General features: G+C 40.6%; 1 protein-coding gene and 1 long non-coding RNA gene across 2 annotated transcripts in view; one reads left to right on the top strand and one right to left on the bottom strand.

Moving 5' to 3' along the window:
• LOC103679007 overlaps window positions 1–8,858 on the bottom strand; it is a 65,256-nt gene extending 56,398 nt beyond the window's left edge. The window contains exon 1 of the long non-coding RNA XR_572800.2: window positions 6,966–8,858. This is a non-coding gene — a long non-coding RNA (uncharacterized LOC103679007). The remainder of the gene's footprint in view (window positions 1–6,965) is intronic.
• The window catches only part of LOC103679015 (serotransferrin-like), a 52,656-nt gene that overhangs the window by 20,573 nt on the left and 8,335 nt on the right, over window positions 1–23,748 (top strand). Inside the window, 10 exon segments of the mRNA XM_040636803.1 lie at window positions 959–1,023; window positions 4,009–4,193; window positions 5,448–5,637; window positions 10,610–10,695; window positions 10,698–10,869; window positions 11,613–11,707; window positions 12,457–12,534; window positions 15,736–15,818; window positions 20,458–20,594; window positions 21,635–21,689. Of these exon segments, the coding sequence (XP_040492737.1) occupies window positions 959–1,023; window positions 4,009–4,193; window positions 5,448–5,637; window positions 10,610–10,695; window positions 10,698–10,869; window positions 11,613–11,707; window positions 12,457–12,534; window positions 15,736–15,818; window positions 20,458–20,594; window positions 21,635–21,689 (1,146 nt within the window).

The raw sequence follows: 23,748 nt of genomic DNA, 5'->3' as shown, positions 1-23,748 counted from the left end.
TACTATTGCCAAGGTGAGGAAACCCTGCCATAGTCAAATACAGGAGTCAGGACTCTGGCTCACGCTCTTCCATGCACCTCTGGGGAACCTAGAGCTAGCCATACTCATCTGGAAATTCACAAAAGTAAAGAATACGATTTCCACATTCCCAACTACAATTCTATTTTATGGGATGTTTATTACTTTTATAAAGACACCTGTGCACCTTATGACCTTATTATTTTTTTTAAGATTTTATTTATTTATTTGACAGGGAGAAAGTGAGAGAATGGGAAGGAAAGAACAAGCAGAGGAGCTGCAGAGAGAGGGAGAAGCAGGGTCCCCACTGAGCAGGGAGCCCGATGTGGGGCTCGATCCCAGGACCCTGGGATCATGACTTGAGCCAAAGGCAGACGCTTAACTGACTGAGCCACTCAGGCACCCCGACCTTATTACTTTTTAACTGTCTTTTCTGATTCAGTCTTGTGTTAGTAGTTCATGAGTCCATCAACTGCACAATGGTGCTGGTATTGTAACTGAGCTTCTCAGTAGTGAAGGAGAAAACAAAGGTTATCCTAATTCTCCAATTAGACCCACCTCATGAGTTTGTGCAAATATAGTTCACAGTCCACAAGTTCTCAATATTTACAAAGTAGAATGTGAGTAAGGAATCACCTTAATGGGACACTGCCCCTCTAATATCTCTATTGGTGCCAGAGAAATGATGTAACTGCATTGGAGAAACCGTGCCAGAATTCGGCATTCAGTGTGTGGGAACTGAGATTGCATAACCACAAAGCCAATTGGAAGTTTTTTCTTGTCTGTGTTACTTACATGAGTAATATGTAAGATGAGTGATAGAATGGGAGCCACAATTGCTGATATCAGATTGTTAGCCCTGGGTCTACAGCTGACCCTCCTGAATGACACATGTGTCTCTGACTTCCTCTCTTCTTTCTCCCTGTGTGGCACTTGGCAGGTGTCTGGTGGAGAAGGGAGACGTGGCCTTTGTGAAAGACCAGACTGTCATGCAGAACACTGCAGGTATATGCACATGCTCCTCTGTCCCCACAAATTGAGGTTGCTGGGCTCACTTATGCTCAGGATGCATTTGTGGACGTGTTAGGGACTCCGTTAGGATCCAGAGCTCTGATTCTCAACCTGTTTGTTCAGTAAAGAGAGAAGTGTTTACCTGGGTAGGCCGAACGGTGAGGGCCGTAAGGTTCTGAATTCTCTCCCAGGAGCCTTCCCATAGGTGCAAACATTGCCTTTCCCCTAAATACTCCAGACCACATTTCCTAAGAATGAAGACACTCTCTTACATACCTACAATGTGATTACCAAGATCAGGAAATGTATACTAACATGGATTTAATACTCACTGTGTTCACAGTCCATATTCAGATTTGGTGAATTATTCCCAAAAGGTCGTTTTAACTCTTTCCTATATTTCTGGGTCCAATATATATATTCCAAATATATTCTAGGTCCACTGAAAACACTTAGAGACAATAGTACCCCAGTGGGAATAAACACCAAGATCTTGGCTTCTAGAACCATTCTCTGATAGAATGAGCCAGGGCCCCTTGGAAAAAAGCTGATTTTAGGGCTGGGCAGGCAAAATATAAGGTGAACCTGGAACATCATGCTGAAGATGTTGGGATATGTCAAAATATACAGGAGCCATTTTTAAAGCCCTCCTACTAGCCAAATCTGGGACATTTTGAGCACCAAAAGAAATAATAATGGTAGTAAGAATAAAGTAGGAATAAAATAGGAATACATGAGTCTATCCTGATTAAACAAATGAAGGTGAAGGGAAAGATCTTCCTTATTGTAGAACATGAATAAATGTAGAAATAATTATAAAGTTAAAAAACTATCATTTGGCAAATAATATAGTAATAATTGTTTCAAGCAAGAAGCATCGATGGGTACTAAAACTAGTGGGTGAATATTAGATGCTGTGACACTGAAAAACCAAACAAAATTTTTTTTAAGTTGGTAAGAATGAGCACTCTACCTACCCCCTCTGTATCACTAACTGCTTAGAGAACCTGCTACAGGCCAGCCAGATAGTACCTCACTTCCTTTCTCATGTCCCTTCACCCAACCTCAGCTCTTCCCAGCAACTCACCTAGAGTGAACACGCTTAACACTGACTCTTCTGAGAAGCCTTCTCTGATGGCATGTCCCCATCCCACAATAGGATCTTCTGTCCCTGTAGCTAGTATTATTGAGTTCATCTCATTCTGTAATAAATCGTAGCCACAGAAACTCTTTTGAGCTCTTTTTTCCTCCTCTTATATCCTAACACTTACTCTAGTAAGTGGCACACAGAAGCTGCTAAGTACTTACTTGAAGGAATACTGTGTTGGCTAATTTTTCTTTCTTCTCTCCTATTATTTTTTGCTTTTTCCTTTAAAGGCTGTCCTTTTCCTACTACCTGAGTGTTACCTTAAGATTGGTTCTTTGTTATCCCTTGATTTTTTTTTTTTTTCTTTTTTGGTACTCCCCTGAATAGGGCTTCTCTCTCTTGGCCTCATCTCTCTACCTGCAATGACTCTAAGAGCCTTACCCCCTGATGGGAATGTAGAGCAGAGGCCTAACCTCCCATCTAAATAACATCCCAGAGCCTCTATTTGCCATGTGGTCATTTTTATATACAAAGCTCACTGGCACTGCAACCTCAAACCCTGTAAGTCCAAACTCCTCATATTCCTCTCAAAATCCACTCCTCTTCTCAGGGCCTCTGTTCCTATTGAGGACTTTATCATATGCCTAGATTAGTCTCTTGGTGGTCAGTACAGTGGTCAATACGTGTAATACACGTTACACGCCTAAAACCATGCCTCTTCCAGCCAGCTCTCCCTAATGAATATGTTGTCACCAAGCTGGTTCAGCTCACACAGCATTTAGAGAGTACTCTACGAAATATAAAATGTTATTATTATCTGTATCCAGAATTGGTTTTTTTGGTATGTGTGCTATTTTCCCCCTCCAATAAGACCGCGGCTTGCAGAGGGCATGCAACACAGTGTTGAGTAAATTCTTACATTATGAAGTGGAACAGAATTGGTTTGGGGAGAATGATGGTGGGTTTCATTTGGAAGGAGCTGAGTTGGAGGCACTGGTAAGAAAGGCAAGCAGAAATATTAGAAGGTGAGCAAAGATGTGTATAGTTACTTGTGGGAGAGACACAGGCAATTTGGAGTTTTCTATTAAAACTATAAGTATATATTTGGGGAGAGTAGGCAAAGAGGGATTTTTATTTTATATATAATATACAATTTTATGATAGTGAAGTCACATATTATTTGTTCAATTAGATAAAAAAATTAAATGAAAATTAAATGAAAAAAAGATTTGCAATCCTGCCTTTTAGATAAGAACTAGAAATTGGGAAAACATATTTGAGAATTGCCTCAGGAAGAAGGAGCTGAAACCCTGAAAATGGGTGAGATTTTCTTTTTTTCAGAGAGAATACAGGAATGATGAAGCTAGTGGCTAAGAACAGGATATGGATCTGTATGCACAGAGGCATGTGCACATTTTCATGTAGAACCGGTATGAAAGCATCAGATTTAGAACACTAGTCCAGCTTGCAAAAGGGCCTCTGGGAAAGTTCTTTTGCTTGCTAATGCCAGATGGTATTGCACAGAGATGATCAGCCTGCTTAGAGGGTCACATTTCTTCGTATACTAGAGTAATAAGTCCAGATGCTTTGGAATTTAGTAGAAATGAAGATGTTTTTGAACATTGGCCAAGAATATAGCTTGCTTTTTCCTGGTTGGGTGGGGCAGTTTGGAAGGGGTGGTTGCTAGGAATTTCTGGTGAGTGTGAGTTGAATCTGACCTACGTACACGTGAGTGTCTCTTCCTCTCCACATCACTGTGACCCCAATGTGTGTACTTCTGCTGGCCAGTGGCCCTAGGTCCTTCACAAGTCAGTGGATTGGTCACATCCCCTCAGTGAAGGCACCTTGACCAAAGCTGTAAGCTGTGACTGACGCACCTTCTCCGTCCCCAGGAAGGAACACTGAAGATTGGGCTAAGAATCTGAAGGAAGAGGACTTTCAGCTACTGTGCCCTGATGGCCAAAGAAAGCCTGTGAGCCAGGCTAAGAACTGCTTCCTAGCCCAGGCCCCAAATCATGCTGTGGTCTCACGGAAAGATAAGGCATCTTGTGTTAGCAAAATGTTACAGGAGCAGCAGGTATGGACCAGCCAGGGCCTCCCATTCTTTCCTCCTGGGTGGGTATGAATTATCTGGGGGAGTTCAGTGCTATGTGCTGCCCATACCCCAGCATTCTCTTTCTGGCAACTAGAATTGGGAGGCCGTGGATTATGGAACTGGATTTCTTAGGCCCAGCTCTACTCATATCTTCAGGTCACTGGAGATTATTTCCCATGTGATCCACCTGCTTCTGGGTCCACACGTCTGCTTTCTTGCTCACCCCTGACCTTGCTCTGTGGTCCCTCATTTTCTCCACCTCTATCATTTTTGAAAATGAAAGAGAGTGATCCTGTGTGCCAGCCCTCTCCATGATATAAGTCATGAAATGTGGACTATATTTCTCTTATTTAGAGAGACTGAGAACCATTCCAACAGCCAGAAAAACACAGGATTCCTATCCTCAGGGAGCTTGTCCTCTGGGGGGAACAATCAACCCAGGACCAACCTTGTTGGAGAGGGAGGGGGGCGGGGAGGCTACCTGAATATTCTAATTTTAAGAGTCCTCTACCCACAAACACCACTTTCCCCTCAACAACAGCTTCCTGCCTGCCAATAGTTTTCTTTCTTTCTTTCTTTCTTTCTTTCTTTCTTTCTTTCTTTCTTTCTTTCTTTCTTTCTTTCTTTTTTTAATTAAGATAGCATACCTTTGTGAGTTCTCTTAAGGTAAATGATAATAATAATTAACATTTAATGAACACTTCTTAGATGCTGGATGGAATGTTAAAGTTTTCATAATCATCATTTCACTTATAATCCTACCAGGCCTACAGTTAAGCCTCTTGCCCAAGAAAGGATCAAAGATGCAGTCAAACATGAAATTTAACAACTACCTGTACCACCCCTCATTGGGGGGGCTCACATTTAACATCTTTTTTGACAGTAATACTTGGAATACTTGGAAAATACTTTCTGTCCTCTCATTTCCTGGAAGCAGTCTCCAAGGCCATAGCCAATGAAATGGGGAAGGAGTGACTGAGTGGGTGGGAGGGTCTTCCCAGAGGCGGTGAGACCAGGATGGACCCTATAGAGGATGTTGGGGCCTCAAGAAAGCATGAAGCTCGGGCCAAAAGTGGGTGAATGCCAGGTTAAGGATATGGAAACATCCTGAGGCATCCTCTGCAGCTCCCTTTCTTCCCGGGGCTGGTTCCCAGCTTGTATCCCCCTCAACCCCCTCCTTGTATTCTCAGCTGCTTGCTGCCACAGGTCCTCATGCATTTTTCATCCATTTGACAGCTTTCGTTTGGAGGAAGTGGAAATGACTGCTCGGGCAAGTTTTGCTTATTCCACTCAGAAACCAAGGACCTTCTGTTCAGGGATGACACAAAATGTTTGGCCAAACTTCCAGACGGCACAACATATGAATCTTACTTAGGACCAGATTATGTCAGGGCTGTTTCTAACCTGAGACAATGCTCCACCTCAAGTGAGTAGGAGGAACAGCATGGGGGAGCTGCCAAGCAAACGCAGGGGTGGGGGGAGAGGGGTGTGGGGAGCATTCTGGATGGTGGGTAGATAAGGAGGAGTGGGTCGTGGCCCTCTGGGGATGAACAATGGAAATGGGCAAGATGAGATGATGAGAGAACACTGTAATCTCAGCACATGTGAAAGGCTACTTGGGCAGATGGTAAGGCGGACACAGGCTCAGGGCACTAAGGTAATGAACTGCCCGGACATGAAGAATTCCATCTTATTACTAAGATAAGGAAGAGGTTGTATGTGCCCATGCCCATTGCTCTGCAGTAAACTCCTTTTTATACAGAGCTGCATCATCCAACAAATACAAGAGCCTCTAATTACCTATGGCAATTTAAATTTAAATTAATTAAAATTAAACAAAATTAAAAATTTAATTCCTCAGCCACACCAGCCACAATTCAAGTGTTTCAATAGCTACATGCAGCTCAGATAGGTGAGCAAAGAGAACATTTCCATCATCGCAGAAAGTTCTTTTACACAGCGCTACTCTTGTAAGCTTGAACAATGACAACTGTTATAACCATAAAGTTGCCATACATACTACTCATCTAGAACACTGGTTTTCTAATACAGTATGACACAATACAATACAGTAAAACACACCTTTGCACTATAACTATGTTGGACACCATTTAATCACTTGAAGTCATTTCGAAGATGTGGGAGAAGAGCATGTGGATGGAGGGAGGTTGTGCTATAACTTTTGTGTGCATATAAGTGAGCTATGGTCCTTAAAATACTGATCCCCGGTCCCTGGGGATACTGATTCAGCGAGTTTGTGCCAGGGTCTCATAATTCCAGTGTAAGGAACGTGCTTACCCACAGCTTACTGCTGTGAGCACCTAGCTTATATTCACCTACCCTATATCCTCCATAAGGGGAGAAAGTCTAGCTCTGCTATTCTCTGCTCCTTCTCCAGCCCCTAGCATGGAAATTGGCATGTTCTAGGTGCTTGTCGTATTAGTTCCTCACCTTTCTAAGGAGATCAGAGAGGGCAGTCCTACCAGGCTTCTCCCAACTACATGGATTTAGGTGTGGGAGCCCTGCCTACGAGACACAAGGTGGGGATGACACAGGGCAGGGAAACCATGTTACCATCCTTGGTGCATGGTACTTCCCAGAAAGACACAGGAGCTGTGCAGGCAAGTGGAGAAGGCCACTGGGAGAATGGTCCAATCCACCCATCAGAACCCAATGGGTCTGAGAGGTTTTATATCAGACTTAACTATTCATTCACTCAACAGAAAAATATAGGTAGATTTTTAACTGTCCTACCTCTCTTCTCTGCCCCACAGAACTCCTGGAGGCCTGCACTTTCCACAGACTTTAAAATTCAAAAGGTGGAGCCACACCAAATGGAGATGGGAGCTCTCGTGACCCATAAGCTTCCCTCTGGGTTTCGCTGGCCTGAGTGGTTTGTTTGGTTTCACAGTTCAGCGGTGGTACCTCTGTAGAACATAAAATAAAAATTATTATTGGTGTTATCTTTTAAAAACTTCATTGTTTTCTAAATGTTTGGCCTGGAAGGATTTTTTTTTAAATACTACCTGCAATACTAAATACTATGTGCAACTGAGCTTTTCCTTCAGAGCTCAATGTTCATCTGACCCCTTCCGCAGCTTTGCTTGTGGTGCCACAGCCACACCTCCTGGGTACAGTTCAAGTAAATTCTTTCTGAAAGGGGTCTGCATGGTTATTATAATAGAATCAAGTGTATGCGGCTGTGTGTGTGTGTGTGTGTGTGTGCGTGCGTGCGTGTGTTGCTGGGAAGGGGCAGGAAGGAGGATGCTGAGTGAGTTACTGAGATGGAGTGTTCAAGGGAGTACAGAAAAAGACTACAGAAGACATGTATTCTAAAAATATTTTAAATGAATTTCATCAGGTATACTCGAATCAGGTCCTGATTCTGCAGGTCGGAAAAGTGAACCACTGGAACATCTGAAAATTATCGCTTGACCCTGATTCCCACAGTAGTCACTACCCTGTCTCCTCACTCTTTCCACACCTCACTTATTAATGGTCGAACAGGAACCAGTCTTCTGCTGCACTCCCTTCCCTGCAGCTACCTTGGCTAAGGTCACTGCCCATCTGCCAACTGTGAAAACCAATTTTAATTCTTTCAATCCTGAGTCTGTTAACTGCACTTGATACGGCCGGCCACTCGCCAATCACATGACTGGTATCCCTGAGTCTGAGATCATTTCCACCATGCTTTAGAGCTACTGGGAATAGAAGAGGGAAAAATGTGTCTGGTGAATGAGACATTTTAGTTCATGGAAGAGAGGGGAAAAATTGTGTCACTACGTTTATTTCATTGTAACTCTCCATTTGGTATTTGAATGAAGAAGAACAACACTTTCAGCAAGCAGCAGTCAGTACCTGCCTGTCCTTCTTCTGGGTTCATCTCCACACACCTCCTGGGAGCGTGTGTTGGTGCAGGTGTGAGAGGACAGCTGATCCTCTCCTGCTCTCATTCCTGAGAATGGCACCACCTTCCCACTTGAGTGTGGAAGGTGTGCACATTTCTTCTGCCTTTACCCAGGAAATGTGCTGAAAAAAAAGTCTGTGTCTCGTTAAAACCTTCTTTCTTTCATCATTCCCAAACTTTTACCACCAAGGCAGAACTTTCTCATTCATGTAGCTCTGACTAAAAATTCTTGCATAGTTGGGACAGTAATGGTAAGTATTCTCCTGTTTGGCCCTTCCTCCTTCCCTGCACTTTTAGCTCCTAACCAAGGAATCAATGGTTATTATAAAGAAGCTGTGTGTGTGTGTGTGTGTGTGTGTGTGTCTGTGTGTGTGTGTCTGTGTGTGTCTGTGTGTCTGTGTGTGTCTGTGTGCACGCACATGGTGGGTGGTGGATACAGAGCAGGGGCCAGGACCATAAGAAAGAAAGAAAAGTAAATATGGTAAAATTACTGTCATTTCTGATAGTTTTAATTGATAATGCTAATTTAAAATAAAGTAGTTGGTTTACTTGCTTTAACCTCACATCCTAAACATCCTTTCTTAATCTGGAGTCCATTTGCCTACATTTATCAATGAAATGCCTGGGAAATGAATTGTACTATGTTTGAGCATACAGTTAAGCATAAAGGAGCCCACTGCCTGGGCTTAATGGATAAGTTACTTAACCTCTGCCTCATTTGCCTCTGTAAAATTGGAATAATGGGTTGCTGTGAGGATTAAGCAAATTAATAAATTAAAATGATTTAAAACAGTGCCTGGCACTAGTAAGCACTCATTAACATTAGCAATTATCGTCATCACCCACCCTCTTCTCCATGTACCAGTCTTGCTTCCATACCCATTCCCACCCTCACCTCACTGTTCCCTCTGAGTCCACTTTTCATTCAAGCCTCCATCACAGGGCCCCTCTGTTACAAGAGATGCTGCTGACCACTTCCAGGACATGTCTGACTCCTGTGTCACTGACTCTTCCTTCTTAGGCATCTTTGTAGGTTCCTTTCTCCTCACTTTTCATTCTGTCCCTGATTTTAATGACCGCTTATTTATGCCTGAAACTCAGATGAAAATATAGCACGTATTGCTGAAACTTTACTTCTGTTTATTCTATCACCTGCTTAATATAAGATTTTAGAACTCCCAGAGGCACCTGAAACTCAACATATAGAAAAGAGAGGCAATTTTCATTCTGGTAATGCCCTCAGCCCCAAAGTCCCTCTCTAATTCACTTTATGCACTCTGATCTTTTCAGTACCCCACACCAACTGCTTCCGATGCAGTCTTGGTAACTCTCCATCTTAACTCAGCATACCCAATTAATCACCACATCCTATATATTTTCCCTCTACACATCTTTCAAATCTGTGGCCTCCTTTCCGCAGCTACCTCTGTTCCTGGTTCAGACTCTGTGTATCTTTTGCCAAAACACTGCAACAGCTCCCAGCTGATCTCCCTGCCTCAGTGTTTCCTCTCTCAAATCACCGTTCTCCATTTTTCTGCCAGTCATCTATGTCACCCGCAACTGAAACTTCTTATCCCATTCTGGATAAAGTCTAGGTTCCTCAGCACAGCACACAATCCCTTCAGGTTGTTCCTGCCAACCTTTCCTGCTTCGCCTCCTGCCACTTCTGCTGAAATGACATCAGCTTAGTGACAGACTGCAAACTGGCAGCCTCTAGGTGGGCCACTTCCGGCCCCCTAAGGTGTTTTATTTGGGCGACAAGTTTTGCTTTTTTTTTTTTTTTTAATGTTTTTCATTACTTGCTGGAATTTCAAAAGTGGAACATTTCCCTTTCCAGCTTCTCTGGAAAAACTGGAAGAACAGGCCACTTTGGTCCCACATACCTGCCTGGCAGAGTAGAGGCTGTCCACTCTGGGCAGGAATGACAGCTGCAGTTTTCAACAGCTTCACCCCGCGCACTGATTTTCCTAGCTGCTTCCCACAACGTCGAAATCTCAGATGCAGCCCTAGATTTACAGTATAGGGACTGTACTGTAATTGCTCGTTTTCTTCGACACAGAACACCCTTTCCCCTTTTACACCTGCAGAGGCTGCCATCCCTCACGGTTCAGTTCCCGGCACTTCCCTCCAGGATCTTTTCTCTGAACCAGTGAAGGACTAGGAGTCCCTTTCTGTATTCCCATATCGCCCCGTACACCCTCTGTCACATCCCATGCCATTTTATACTCAGATGAAAAGTTTGTGAGATGCTTGAGTTCCTCACAAGACTCACCTCGCGAAGGGAGCGACTGAGGATTTCTTAAGCCGTTCATTTTATTCATCCATCATTCCGTCAACACCCATGAAAAGGGCGGCGATATTTAACTCATATCTTAAGAATAAGAGTGTCACTCGTGAAATACCGCGAAACGCCGCTCGTTCGGTGGAAACAGATACAAGAGAACTGCAACTCCCATCAAGACCTTCGGGATCCCGGCCCCTTTGAAGAAAGAAATATAACCTGGGAACTACCACTCCCGTGATGCTCTGCTTCGGACGCCTGCGCAGAGTCCGGGGCCACGTCGCTTTCCCGGCGCTGGAGACCACGCATCTCAGCCATGGCTTCCGAGGACTCCCGGCGAATGGCGAATGGTGGCAGTGTCGGGGGAGCCTTCCAGCTACACCTAGACTCCTTGCGGCAGGAGCTGCAGCAGAGGGACCCGACACTGCTGTCAGCCGTCGTGGCGCTTCTCGCGGTGCTGCTGACGTTGGGTAAAGAGGCAGCGGGTGGTTTTGGCGGGTGTACGGCTGCCGGGGTTCCGGCTTGGACTCGGTTTGTGCGGACCGCGGACGCGGGGCGGCGAAGGCACCTGGGAGACATATAGAGAGGGAGACTCACCTCCTGTATCAATCTGCCTTGCTGCCTGAAGCAGCGGGAGTAGCGCTGCATTAGAGAGGATCCCCTACAACCCTTGGACTGACGTCCTGGTGCTTGGGGGCGCGGGTTACTCTTCCTTTATCGGCCCCTGTTACGCCTGAGCNNNAAAACTCACGCGATCTTTACTCCCAACTTTGTGTCCTGGGCGCTGCGGATACACAGTTAATAAGACAAGATTGCACTTGAGAAGTCCGCAGTGAGCAGACACAGAAAGGTTGACAGTTGATAGTGGTTGGCACTCAGTGGAGTCCTTAATGATAGAGTAGGTAGGCAGTTAGACATGAGCGGGAGGCAAGGACGTTGATAAATAGGTTACACATTAGAAGCCTGGGGGCACAACATCACACATTTATGGGGAATCCAAGAACCCAGACCTCCATTCACTCAGCGCAGACTCTCCCGCCGGTAACACTAACAACAACAGTAATGATTATAATGGTGGTAAAAAGAATAAAAGTTACGTTCCAGCTGAATGAGGTGTTCTGTGATAGACTTCTGTTAATTTCCCTACCCCAACCATAGAGGCATACTATTGATGATCAAGGCATAATTTTGGTTGTTTTTCTCTATTCTACAGTGTTCTGGAAGTTCATCCGGAGCAGAAGGAGCAGTCAAAGAGCTGTTCTTCTTGTTGGCCTGTGTGACTCTGGGAAAACATTGCTCTTTGTCAGAGTAAATGCTTAGATCTATACCTCTACTAAAGTTGATAGGAAATGTTAGGCCATCCCATTATTGGAAAGAATTGAAAAACTTGAAAAATTCATAAACTGGAATTCCTTGACCATTTCTATTTTCTTGAACGTGCCAGATACTGACATTTAGTCCTTACCCATTTAAGGGTTTTATGTAACTACTTTCATGTGGTGGCCAAGGATGCCAGAACAGCAAAAGAGATAGAAGACAGTGATCTGTATAGGGTGTATAATTCTTGTGTAACAAACTCTTCTGAGAACTTGTCAAAGAAGTTTTTTAAGAGGCTGGTTCTTTGACATATTGGGCTACTTAGCCATCTTTTCACTAATATTTAGTCTGTTTAGTATTTTAAACGATTTTTTGTTATGGAGAGTAGCAGAGATTTTCTTATTATTCTTCCTTTTGAGAGGATAAATTATTTCCTTTCCACTAAGAAATATAATTTATAATCATTTGTGATGATTAAAGATGTTTATGGAAGTTTGGTGAATTTGGCCACTAACCGTTTGAAATGAGGTTTTTTGTTTTTGTTTTCACTGTGGAGAGGGGAATGAAGATGCAATGAATGAGATTTTTCTACAAGGAAAAAACAATATAGTCCTTTTCAGTTGTTGCAAACAACATTCATTTATTTGACCTGGCCCATTGGAGAGTTAGAACAAAATTACTCTCTTTAGGTTTGCTATTTATATATTTACTATGGTCTCTTTCAAATTGTTTTTTTACAGTTGTTAACTGGCCTTTACAGAGACACTCAGACTTCTATCACCGATAGCTCTGCTGTGTACAGAGTCAACAATACCAGGGTAAGGGGTTCGTAGAATGATGGGAGTCTGACAATTTTACTTGACTTTGGTGTGTCAGAAAAGGACATTTGTAGGATGAATTAGTCTTGAGGATGTAGGTACCATTCATAGCTTTTTTTTATGGATAAATAGAATCCATGTGACCAATTCTGCCTTCAGCCCTCCAAGCCGTGGTTTCATCATGCCGTCCCCTGTTTTGTTGTACTTCATGCACACTGATGTTATATCACATTTTACTAGTTTTTGTTTCTATGTTTTCTTTCCAACTTTACCATGAGTTCTAGAGGGTGAGCATTAAACCTTTTCCTTTATATTTTGAATAGGTAATATATGTATATGGGACAAAAATTCAAAAGATTAAAAAGAATATTCAGTGAAAAGTAATTTTGCCTTTCCTGTCCCTACTAGGTCTTCTCCTTAGAGGTAGTAACTTATCATTTTCTTGTGAACCTTCAGATGGTCTGTGCATATGCAAACATATCTGTGTATCTGTTAATTTTTTTTTAAAGATTTTTTTTTGTAAGTAATCTCTTCACTCAACATGGGGCTTGATCCCACAACCCCGAGATCAAGAGTTGCATGCTCCACCAGCTGAACCAGCCAGGCACCCCAATTATTTTCTTTTTAACACTTTGTTCTGCCCACTGTTATTTGTTTGTTTGTTTGTTTAAAGATTTATTTATTTATTTTAGAGAGAGAGAGAGCACCCATGCACAGGCCGGGAGAGGGGAAGAGTGAAAGGGGGAGAGAATCTCCAGCAGACTTCTTGCTGAGCATGGAGCGTGACCTGGGGCTGGATCCCAGGACTCTGAGATCAGGAACTGAGCTAAAACCAAGAGTTGGGTGCTCAGTCCACTGAGCCACCCAGGTGCACCATGTTCTATTTGTTTTTTTTTAACAATATGACTGATACAGTTGGGTTGTTTTGTTTTTCTCCCTCATTTGTACACATAGTACCAGCTGGCTGATTTGTGAGCTACATAGTATTCCATGAGGTGGCTGTACCATTCAATTAAGTTATTATTTATTAAGAGCTCTATTAACATTTAGTTTGTTGTTATCTTTTGCTTTTACAATGTTGTAGTGGACATGTTAAAGAGTACACATGAGTATATTTCAAAAATACCAGTAAGGGATGATGAGAAGAGCTTTTTGTGTACCTATGTAGATCCAGAATGTGGATAGTGACTGCCCAGTTGATTGTAATGAATAATAAGTATTTGGTGAGTGGAAGAAAGGCTGGGGGCTGGTTGGAGGGATAGATGTATAGATGGATGAATGAAAATGATTAAGAGAACTTTTCTCCTTCTCTTTGCCCCTTGCCCCCTTTTCTGGTGCCTCCAGAATTAAACATTGTAAACAAAGATAAAGAGACATTCTTCTAAATGTCTTATAGATATTTTTTGCTTTTTTTTCAATAATGGCATTCTTTGTAGCCCAGTCCTTTTTAAAGTCCCAAGATTTTTGATTTTGAAAGTTCAGGTTTGGGAGATCTTTAATTCTTGGGGGACTTGTGCCAGATTTTTTAAATGGGATATTCCGGGGTATACTTTAGACCCGTACTTTCTGATGAAATAGCCATTGGCTATATGTGATTATTGAGCACCTGAAATGTAACTAGTCCAAATTGAGGGGTGCTGTAAATGTGAAGTATACACCAGATCTTGAACTTGGAATGAAAAGTAAAATATCAACAATTTCTTGATTTTTTTTTATAAAGATATTTTAGATATGTTGGGTTAAATAATATATATTATTAAATTAACTATATCTTTTTACTTTTTTAATATGGCTTTTGGAAAACTTAACATTATATATGAGACTTGCATATTTTTATTGAAAATGTAGGGGTGCCTGGGTGGCTCGGTCATTTAAGTAGCTGACTCATGATTTTGGCTCAGGTCATGATCTCAGGGTTATGAGATCAAGCTCTCCATAGGGCTCTGTGCTAGGCATGGAGCCTGCTTGCGATTCTCTCTACCTTTCCCTCTGCCCCCACCCCCTGCCTCCTCATGCGTGCTCTCTCTAAAAAAAAAAAAAAAAAAAGAAAAAGAAAAAAGAAAATGTAGAACATTCCTCCCTTCTTTTTTTTTTGCCCCTCCCCCCCATTTGTTTTAGATGTAGTCTCTCTCTCAGGTTAGTAATGTATCTAGTAATGTGTCTTTCTGAATTGCTTATAGTGGTATAGATTATGAAATGTGATAATGGGTCCTAACCTGAGATCCCTAGACTCTTACCAGTATGTTTTTTAAAGCTAGCATACATCATATTTTTACCCATAAAAGACTGCACAAACTAAGTGACAGTCCGTAATGGATCTGGCTGTAATTATGTCAGATCCGTGCATGATACTGACTCCCTCCTGCTGACCAGTGGTTAAGACTGGCTCTGGATAAGGTAGAACATCTGAGAAATGTTCATGGGCCTGGTAAGTGTACCAGGATTATACCAGAGAGTCTTACTGAGCATAGCCACATCCACACTGAACCTGAGCTCAAGAAGGAAGGCCTGGAATGAATAGCCCTTAAGTGGGTGCTTAATGAGTCCGCTCTAGTACAGGCAGAACGCCTCCCGGTTTCAGTGATTGACACAAAATATTGACATTTGGGACAAACGGTGTGTCTAGTCGACAAATATTCAAAAATTAAATTACAGTGGACATGTAAAGGAATGTTTTTTGGTTACAAAGATGGGGGATCCCCGTAATGGTAACATGCTATATGATAAAGTGTAGTTCTCCTGTTACATTATTTAGTTTGTGAATATTTACTACTATTTTCACGTTTTTGTTTTTATTCATACTAATATATTTCCCCAGCCTCAGGTGGACTACACTTCCCTGACTCCCCCAACGGGGTCAGTTTCTCATGTACCCTCAAAACATTTATCAAATTTATAATTTTACATATATTTGTAATTTTACATTGTGTTGAGCTTTCTGATTATATTATAAACCCTGTTGGAAAAGGGATTATGTCTGTTTTTGCTCACTGTTAAATCCCTGGAGCCTCTACTAATGATTTATAAATAGAAGATGCTTTGTGAATATTTGATTCATTAATTCATTATGGTGAACATTTTTTTTGATTCATTAATAAAATGGACACTTTTCTGGTACCTGAAATCTCATATGAAAAGTTTATGTTGTGAATGTGAATCAGGACCAAAACATTCATTTAATGTTATTACTGCCATCCTTAGGCCACTAGCCTGACCTTGATTGATCTCCCTGGCCATGAGAGCTTGAGACTTCAGTTCTTAGAACGTTTTAAGGCTTCAGCCAGGTAAGTAGGATTTGGAGTGAACTTGCCTGAATCTGTATATCAGTGCTACCCATACTTGCTCTGGTGGTATCTTCCCCTGTGGGGGAAAGAGCATGGACCCTGGGGTCAACCATTTCTGGGTTGCAAGCCTACCTTTAGTAGGATTTTATGAGGATTATATGAGATAATGTTTGAAAGTGTTTCTCAGGAGTGTTCAGAAAGTGTTAACCCTCACTATGTTAGTAAATTTTTCATTTACTTTGAGGACAAATTTTAATACTATGTAGAACTATTAAAATCTGAAAAAGGAATTTGAAAGCTAGGTGAAATCCTAGAAGTTATTTAAATCCAACATTGTATATTTCTGTTTTTAAATTATCTAAATTTAGTGCCTCCAAAGTACAGAACAATGTTTTCTTATTTCTCTTACTGTTGTCCTAATGTTACTCTTCTTAAAATTCTTGTGCTACAGTTGAAGATGCTTGATTCTTGTTTCGTCTCTAACACTGATAAGAACTTGAGGAAAATCGGGGCGCCTGGGTGGCTCAGTCGTTAGCGTCTGCCTTTGGCTCAGGGTGTGATCCCGGCATTCTGGGATCAAGCCCCACATCAGGCTCCTCCACTGGGAGCCTGCTTCTTCCTCTTCCACTCCCCCCTGCTTGTGTTCCCTCTCTCGCTGGCTGTCTCTCTCTGTCAAATAAATAAATAAAATCTTAAAAAAAAAAAAAAAAAAACTTGAGGAAAATCAATATACCACATTTCATTGATTTTTTATACCACATTTCATTGATTTTAAGATATTTTAATATCTATGAAATTAGAATGCTATAGTTGTGTTGTAGTTTAATTGGCAGTATTTTCGCTTTCTTAGTTGTACTTGAAATAATGTCTCTTTTAATTGATGGAAACTTAAGTTTGATGGAATGAGGCAGTTGTTTCTTTCCTTATTTTTGAAGATGTCTTGACTTTTATTTTGTTGTTGCTTCCTTGCCCACAAGATGGTGGTGATGAGCAATTTATCTGTTGTGTGAATTAAAAAAAAAAAAGACTTTTTTAGAGCAGTTTTAGGTTCACAGCAAAATTGAGCAACAGGTCCAAAGATTTCCTGTATTACTCCCCACTCCACACATGGGCATAGCCTTCCCTATTATAAGCATCCTTCACCAGAGTGGTTAGCTCATTATAACTGATGAACCCCTGCACTGACACATCATAATCATTCTGTGTCTGTGTTTTACATTAGGATTCACTCTTGATGTTGTACATTTCTACGGATTTGAACAAATGTATAATGACATGTATTCATTGTCACCATTTATAGTTTCATACAGAGTATTTTCACTGCCCTAAAAATCCTCGGTGTTCTGGTAATTCATCCCTCTGTCCCCTAACCCCTGACAGCTACTCTTCTTTTTATAGTCCGCATATTGTACCTTTTTCAGAATGTCATATAGTTGGAATCATACAGTAGGTAGCCTTTCAGACTGGCTTCTTTTACTTTCTAATATGCATTCAAGTTACTCCCATGTTTTTTCATTGTTCGATAGCTCATTTCTTTTTAGTGCTGGATAATATGTCCTTGTCTGGATGTACCAGTTTATTTATCCATTCACCTACTTAAGGACTTCTTGGTTGCTTCCAAGTTTGGCAATTCTGAATAAAGCTGCTGTAAACATCCGTGTGCAGGTTTTTGTGTGGACATGTTTTTGGGTGAATATCAAGGACTGCAATTGAGGAATCATATGGTAAGAGTATGTTTAGTTTTGTGAGAAATTGCCAAACTGTCTTCCAGAGTGGCTGTACCATTCTGCATTCCCACCAGCAATGTATGAGAGTTGCTGTTGCTCCACGTCCTCACCAGAATTTAGTGTTGTCAGTGTTCTGGATTTCAGCTGTTCTGGTAGATACACAGTGATATCTAACTGCTCTAAGTTGCATTTCCCTGATGACATTGATAAGATGTGGATCATCTCTTCATATACTTATTTGCTGTCTATAGATCTTGTTTGGTGAGGTGTCTGTAAAGATCTTTGACCCATTTTTTAATTGGGTTGTTTGTCTGTTGTTGAGTTTTAAGAGTTCTTTATATATTTTGGATAACAGTTCTTTATCAGATATATCTTTTGCAAAAATTTCCTCCCAGTCTTTGGTTCATCTTCTTATTCTTTTGATGGTGACTTTTGTAGAGCAGAAATTTTTATCTTTAATAAAGTCCAGTTTATTGATTTTTTTCCCCCATGGGTTATGCCATTAGTGTTGGATCTAAAAAATCATTGCCAGACCCGAGATATCTAGATTTTCTCCTGTGTTCTCTCTCAGGAGTTTTATGATTTTGTGGTTTACGTTTAGGTATGTGGTCCATTTTGAATTAATTTTTGTGAAAAGGATATGGCCTGTATCTATTCATTGTATGTATTCATTTTTTTCCATGCGGATGTTTAGCTGTCCCAGCATCATTTGAAAAGATCATCTTTGTTCTGTTGTACAGATCTTACTCAACTTAACAATGAGGTTACATTCTGATAAGCCGAAAGTAAGTTGAAAATATCTCAAGTTGAAAATGCATTTAATACATCTACTGAATGCCATAGCCTAGCCTAGCCTACCTTAATGTGTTCAGAATACTTAGTTGGCCTGCGGTTGGGCAAAATCATCTAACCAAAAAGTTTATTTTATAATAAAGTGTTGAATATCTCAGTGTAATTTGTTGAATGCTGTACTAAAAGTAAAAACCAGAATGGTTCTGTGTATTAGTTGTTTACCCTCCTCATCCAGTGCCTGCCTGGGAGTGGTGGCTCACTGCTGCTACCCAGTATCATAAGAGATTGTACTGCATGTTGCTAGCCCAGGAAAAGATTAAAATTCAAAATCTGAAGTGTGGTTTCTATCGAATGTGTATTGCTTTCGCACCACTATAAAGTAAAAAAGTTGTAAGTTGAACTATTGTAAGTCGGGGACCATCTGTATTGCCTTTCCTCCTTTGTCAAAGGTCACTTATCACTTGACTATATAAATAGGGGTCTCTTTCTGAACTTTATTCCATTCTACTGATCTCTTTTCATCAGGACCATGCTGTCTTGATTACTGAAGCTTCATAGTAAGTTTAGCAGTGTCAGTCCTCCAGCTTTGCTCTTCAGTATTGTGTTGGCTATTCTGGGTCCTTTGCCTCTCTGTATAAACTACAGAATCAGTTTGTCAATAGCCACAGAATAAGTTACTGAGGTTTTGATTGGATTTCATTGGAATTTATAGATCAAGTTGGGAAGAACTGACATTTTGAAACTGTTTAGTCTTCCTATCCCTGATTGTAGAATATCTCTGTTTATCTAGTTCTGCTTTGATTCTGTTGATCAGTTTTGTAGTTTTCCTCATAAGGATCTTGTACATATTTTATTAGATTTATACCAAAGTTTCATTTTTGGGGGGATGATAATATAAATGGTATTGTGTTTTTAATATTTTGTTGTGGTTGCTGTTTTTTACTGCTGTAGGATATGAAAGCCTCTCTCCAGAGTGGGTTCATATTTCCTTCTGTTGGGGGCCCTCGGAGTTCATTGAATCTGGCCCTGTTTTTATATAAATCTTTCTGCATCTTACAACCCCCTCATCTGTGTGGCACTGGAGGCCGAGTATTTCGGTTCCTCTCAGATTATTTTCCTACCCCCCCCCCCCACTAGACAGCTTTTAAGTTGTAGGCTTTGTGCAGGGGGTTCAGTTCCAGCTCCCCAACTGCATGTTGGCCTTTGCTCGTTTTCAGTTACTCCTGAGCATTCAAACCCTGGTCGCTACAGTCTGTTTTCTGCTCTTTCCTGGACTGCTTGGCTTTAGCTTTGATACCTCTTTGTTTCTGGCACATGAGGATTCTCACTATTGCTGCCTTAGGTTGGGCCCTACCAGGTCGCTCTGCTTCTGGTTTGGTTATGCTCTTAGATTTATCTGTCTTCCATTAAGCACCAGTATTCTTTGTAAGAGAAAAGCACAAACTCTGTATAGGTCAGTGTGTCATTCCCTTTGCTGCCTGACCTGGTTTCCTCCCTGTGTACCAGCCTACCTTGAGTTCTCTAGGCCATGCTTTTCCACTCCTTGGTGCTCTGCACATACTGCTTTCCAGACAGTCTGTGTCCCAGTTTTTTGTCTGGCTAAAATTCAGCCCAGTTGTTGATATCCTCCTTTAAGTCATCTTGACCTGTTCTCATGTAAATGGTCTTCCTCTTTGCTCCTGTTATAGCAGGTACATAGGTCTGTTTTAGCATTTTATCACACCGTTTTGTATATGATGATTTCCTGGTCTTTGAGGGCAGGCATGGTTTCCTTTTGTCTTTTTGGATCAGTCACTGATAACAGTAACGCTCAGTAGTCCTTTGTTTTTTTTTGTTGTTTTTGCATTTTTATAAAACTTGATAAAGAATAGTATTTCAAACTATACTGTCGCCATAAGTACACAGTTACCAAAAATGCACACACTTCACTTGGCATCTCCTCAGTAGTCCTTTGTTAAGTGAGTATGTGTATGGTGTGAGCACATGTGTGCACACTTGCATGTGAGTCTGCTGTGTGTTATTCAGTACGATTGAACCGGATGAAATTAAGGGTATAACTTCTCAATATAATGCTGTACTACTGCATGCTTACATGCTGGTTTTTCTTTCTTTCCCTCCAGGGCTGTTGTGTTTGTTGTGGACAGTGCAGCCTTCCAGCGAGAGGTGAAAGATGTGGCAGAGTTTCTCTATCAAGTCCTCATTGACAGTATGAGTCTGAAAAACACACCGTCCTTCTTAATCGCCTGCAATAAGCAAGGTGCCATCATGTTTTCCAGCAATAATAATGGAGATTTTTCTGGGATTGCTACTAAGAGCTAATGTAGTTATCTACAGTTGTTATGATTGAGGATGAGAGATGATTGTTAAGGAACTATGAAGGATTTTAAATCTTAAAATTATTTATATACCTGCATTTTCATTAGTTTTACCAGGCTGTTCTAAGGAGTGACTACACCAGTTTTTCTTTGGTATGGTGTTTTGCATTTCACAAAATTATAAATCATTTTACTTTCTTTACCAAGTTAAGTTTGTCAGATTGACAGTATGTCCCATCACACACAATTGTGGAGGGCCAGAGGGGAGTCTCTCCTTTCAAACAAATGTACCTTCCAGCACATTTTGTCAAGGGGAGTTTGCACAAGTTGTGTTTTCTTTAACCTCATAACCATTAAACTTTTTCTGTTACACCCAGTAAGACTAGGCTTCCGTTTCATTACCTCTAACAAAAGATAAACTAGTTGATTTTACAGTCTTCTTTCAGATTAAAATAACCCTACTAGTGCTTAATCAGGAATTGGTGTTAGGATCATTACCTGGCTTCTCTTTTTATTCTCTTTGGTATAAGGACTTACCTAAGTGACTTACCATCTTAGTATCAGCTGGAAATGTGCGTAGTTTACTTTTATATGACAAGTAGGATATTTGTGTTGGAGTGAAGACTCTTGTTACAATCAAAAATCTGGTAGGTTTTCTTTCTGTTACACTGGCTAGACTTATATATATATTGATTTAAGAGATCTGTAAGATGTAGAAAATTTACATGAAAGAGCTAATCAATTTTAGGGACACAAGCTTAATATATTTGTAAGCATTATTGTAGGAAAACCTATACATGAAAATTATAAAGCTTACTTTGGTAGTTAAGCTACTAATGGTAAAAAGCTCTTCAGAAAAAGAAAAAAAAAGGAACGGAAAAGAAACTTACTGGTTTAAATTGGAATTTTCCATATGTGCAAGAAGTCTTGGGAAGAGACCCTTTCTGGTTTAAACTATAACAGTGTCTTTATTTCTTTACAGACATTACAATGGCAAAATCTGCAAAGTTAATTCAGCAGCAGCTTGAGAAAGAACTGTGAGTATGAATAAGTCATATTGATTAATGTATCTCTTAACACTTAGGAAATACGAATATACTGCTTAAAGTCTTTGGTTGTATATGATTATCATAGCCCAAAGAATAGTGTGAAATATATTTGTTAAATAATTGACAAAATAATAGAATTCTAAAAAGCATCAGTGAGATGTTTATGGATATTTTAAAAATTTGTGGAAAGAAGATCTCAGGTTTATTGAGACCATAAGCTCAACTTATTTTCCCACTGTTTCTAGTTCATTTATAGTAGATATATGAAAGATTTTAGAAACTAAAAAAATTTGAAAGCCATGGAAATTTTCATTGACAGAAAAAGAAAGGAATGCTTTAGAAGAATTTAAAAACCTATTATACTATTTTATAGCTTATTTTATTATTTTCCAGCTACATTGCAATATTGTTTAGCTTGATTTTAGTGTTTAAAAATTTATAAAGTGAGCTATATAACCTTTTGAATTTTAAGAAATCTAGCTTGTCTGTACTCTGCCAGTTTGTAAGAGCTAGCTAAAGCTTGCTTACCCAGGAGCTACCATCAACATTATAATGAAGCAAGTTGTGTTTTCTTGTTGCTGTTGTGTAGACTTTTATTGTTATTATTAAAGAAAAGAATCTGATGAGGAAAAATTGTATAAATTCAACTTTGAGGGGCACCTGGGTGGCTCAGTCAGTTAAGTGTCTGCCTTCAGCTCGGATCATGATCCCAGGGTCCTCGGATGGAGTCTCGCATCGGGCTCACTGCTCAGTGGGGAGTCTGCTTCTCCCTCTGCCCTGCCCCCTGCTTGTGCTCTCTTTCTCAAATAAAGAAATAAAATCTTAAATAATTCAACTTCAAGCACATTGTTTCCTCACTGGGATTTACTTACTCCTTTATATATTTAATAAGTGCCTATAGTTCATACAGTTCATGGCAAGCCCTGCATTCAGAATGTGGCTGTAGAGGGAATGTGATGTGCTTCCTGTACTCAGGGGCTTAGGGTTGACAGACTCCTGCTCAGGGTGTGCAAGCAAGAAATAGTTTTACGTTTTTAAAGGGCAGGTAAAAAAATAAGAAAAGTAGAAAAATGTGTGACAGAAACTAAACGTAACCCATAAGCCCAAAATTTTTAATTTATGGCTCTTAACAGAAAAATTTTTACCAGGGCTGGTCTGTCATTTTCTGTGGTTTCTTTTCTTTTTTCTTTTAATCAAGAATGAATTATTTAATTCCATGTGCTTTAAACTTTTTAGTATATGAATAGAAGAGTAAAGTTAGCTGTTCAATCACATTTATCAAAGACCTCGTGCTTTCAAGTTGAATATCAAAAGAGATTTTTAAAGCCCTTTATGGAGGGGTAATTGATATGTAAAAAACTGTGCCTATTTAATGTGTACAACTCCATGCATTTGGGGGTTACTATCCACCTTTGAAGCCATCACCACCATCGAGGCCGTCAAAATATCCGTTAACTTTCCAGAGTTTCCTCCTGCTCCTTTTATTATTTGTGTGTGTTTGTATGAGAGAGAGAGAGAGAAAGAGAGGAAATGTTTCATGAGAAAACTTAAGATCTGCCGTATTAGCAGATTTTAAGTATACAATGCAGTCGTATTAGCTGTAGACACTACGCTGTATAGTAGATCTCTAGTACATACTTATTTGCGTAACTGAAACTTTAAAAAAAAAGATTTTATTTATTTGAGAGAGAGAAAGTGTGTGAGCACAAGTTGAGGGGAGGGACAGAGGGAGAGGGAGAAGCAGGCTCCCCTCCCTCCATGAGCAAGGAGCCCCGACATGGGCTGGGATCATGACCTTAGCTGAAGGCAGACGCTTAACCAATTGAGCCACCCAGACGCCCATGTATAACTAAAACTTTATAGCCTTTGACTTAATGGTCAAAGGCTCCCCATTTCTCCTCCCCCCCGCCCCAGTAACCACTATTCTACTCTGCTTCTATGTGTTTGTTTTAGATTCCACATATAAGTGTGATCATATATTATTTGTCTTACTGTGTCTGTCACTTAGCATAATGTCCTCTAGGTTCATCCATGTTGTAAATAGTAG

The sequence above is a fragment of the Ursus maritimus genome, unplaced genomic scaffold (genome assembly GCF_017311325.1).
Source record: "Ursus maritimus isolate PB19 unplaced genomic scaffold, ASM1731132v1 scaffold_20, whole genome shotgun sequence".
NCBI classification, from domain to species: domain Eukaryota; kingdom Metazoa; phylum Chordata; class Mammalia; order Carnivora; family Ursidae; genus Ursus; species Ursus maritimus.
Note: the sequence above shows the minus strand (reverse complement) of the source record. Positions and strands in the feature narration are given on the sequence as shown.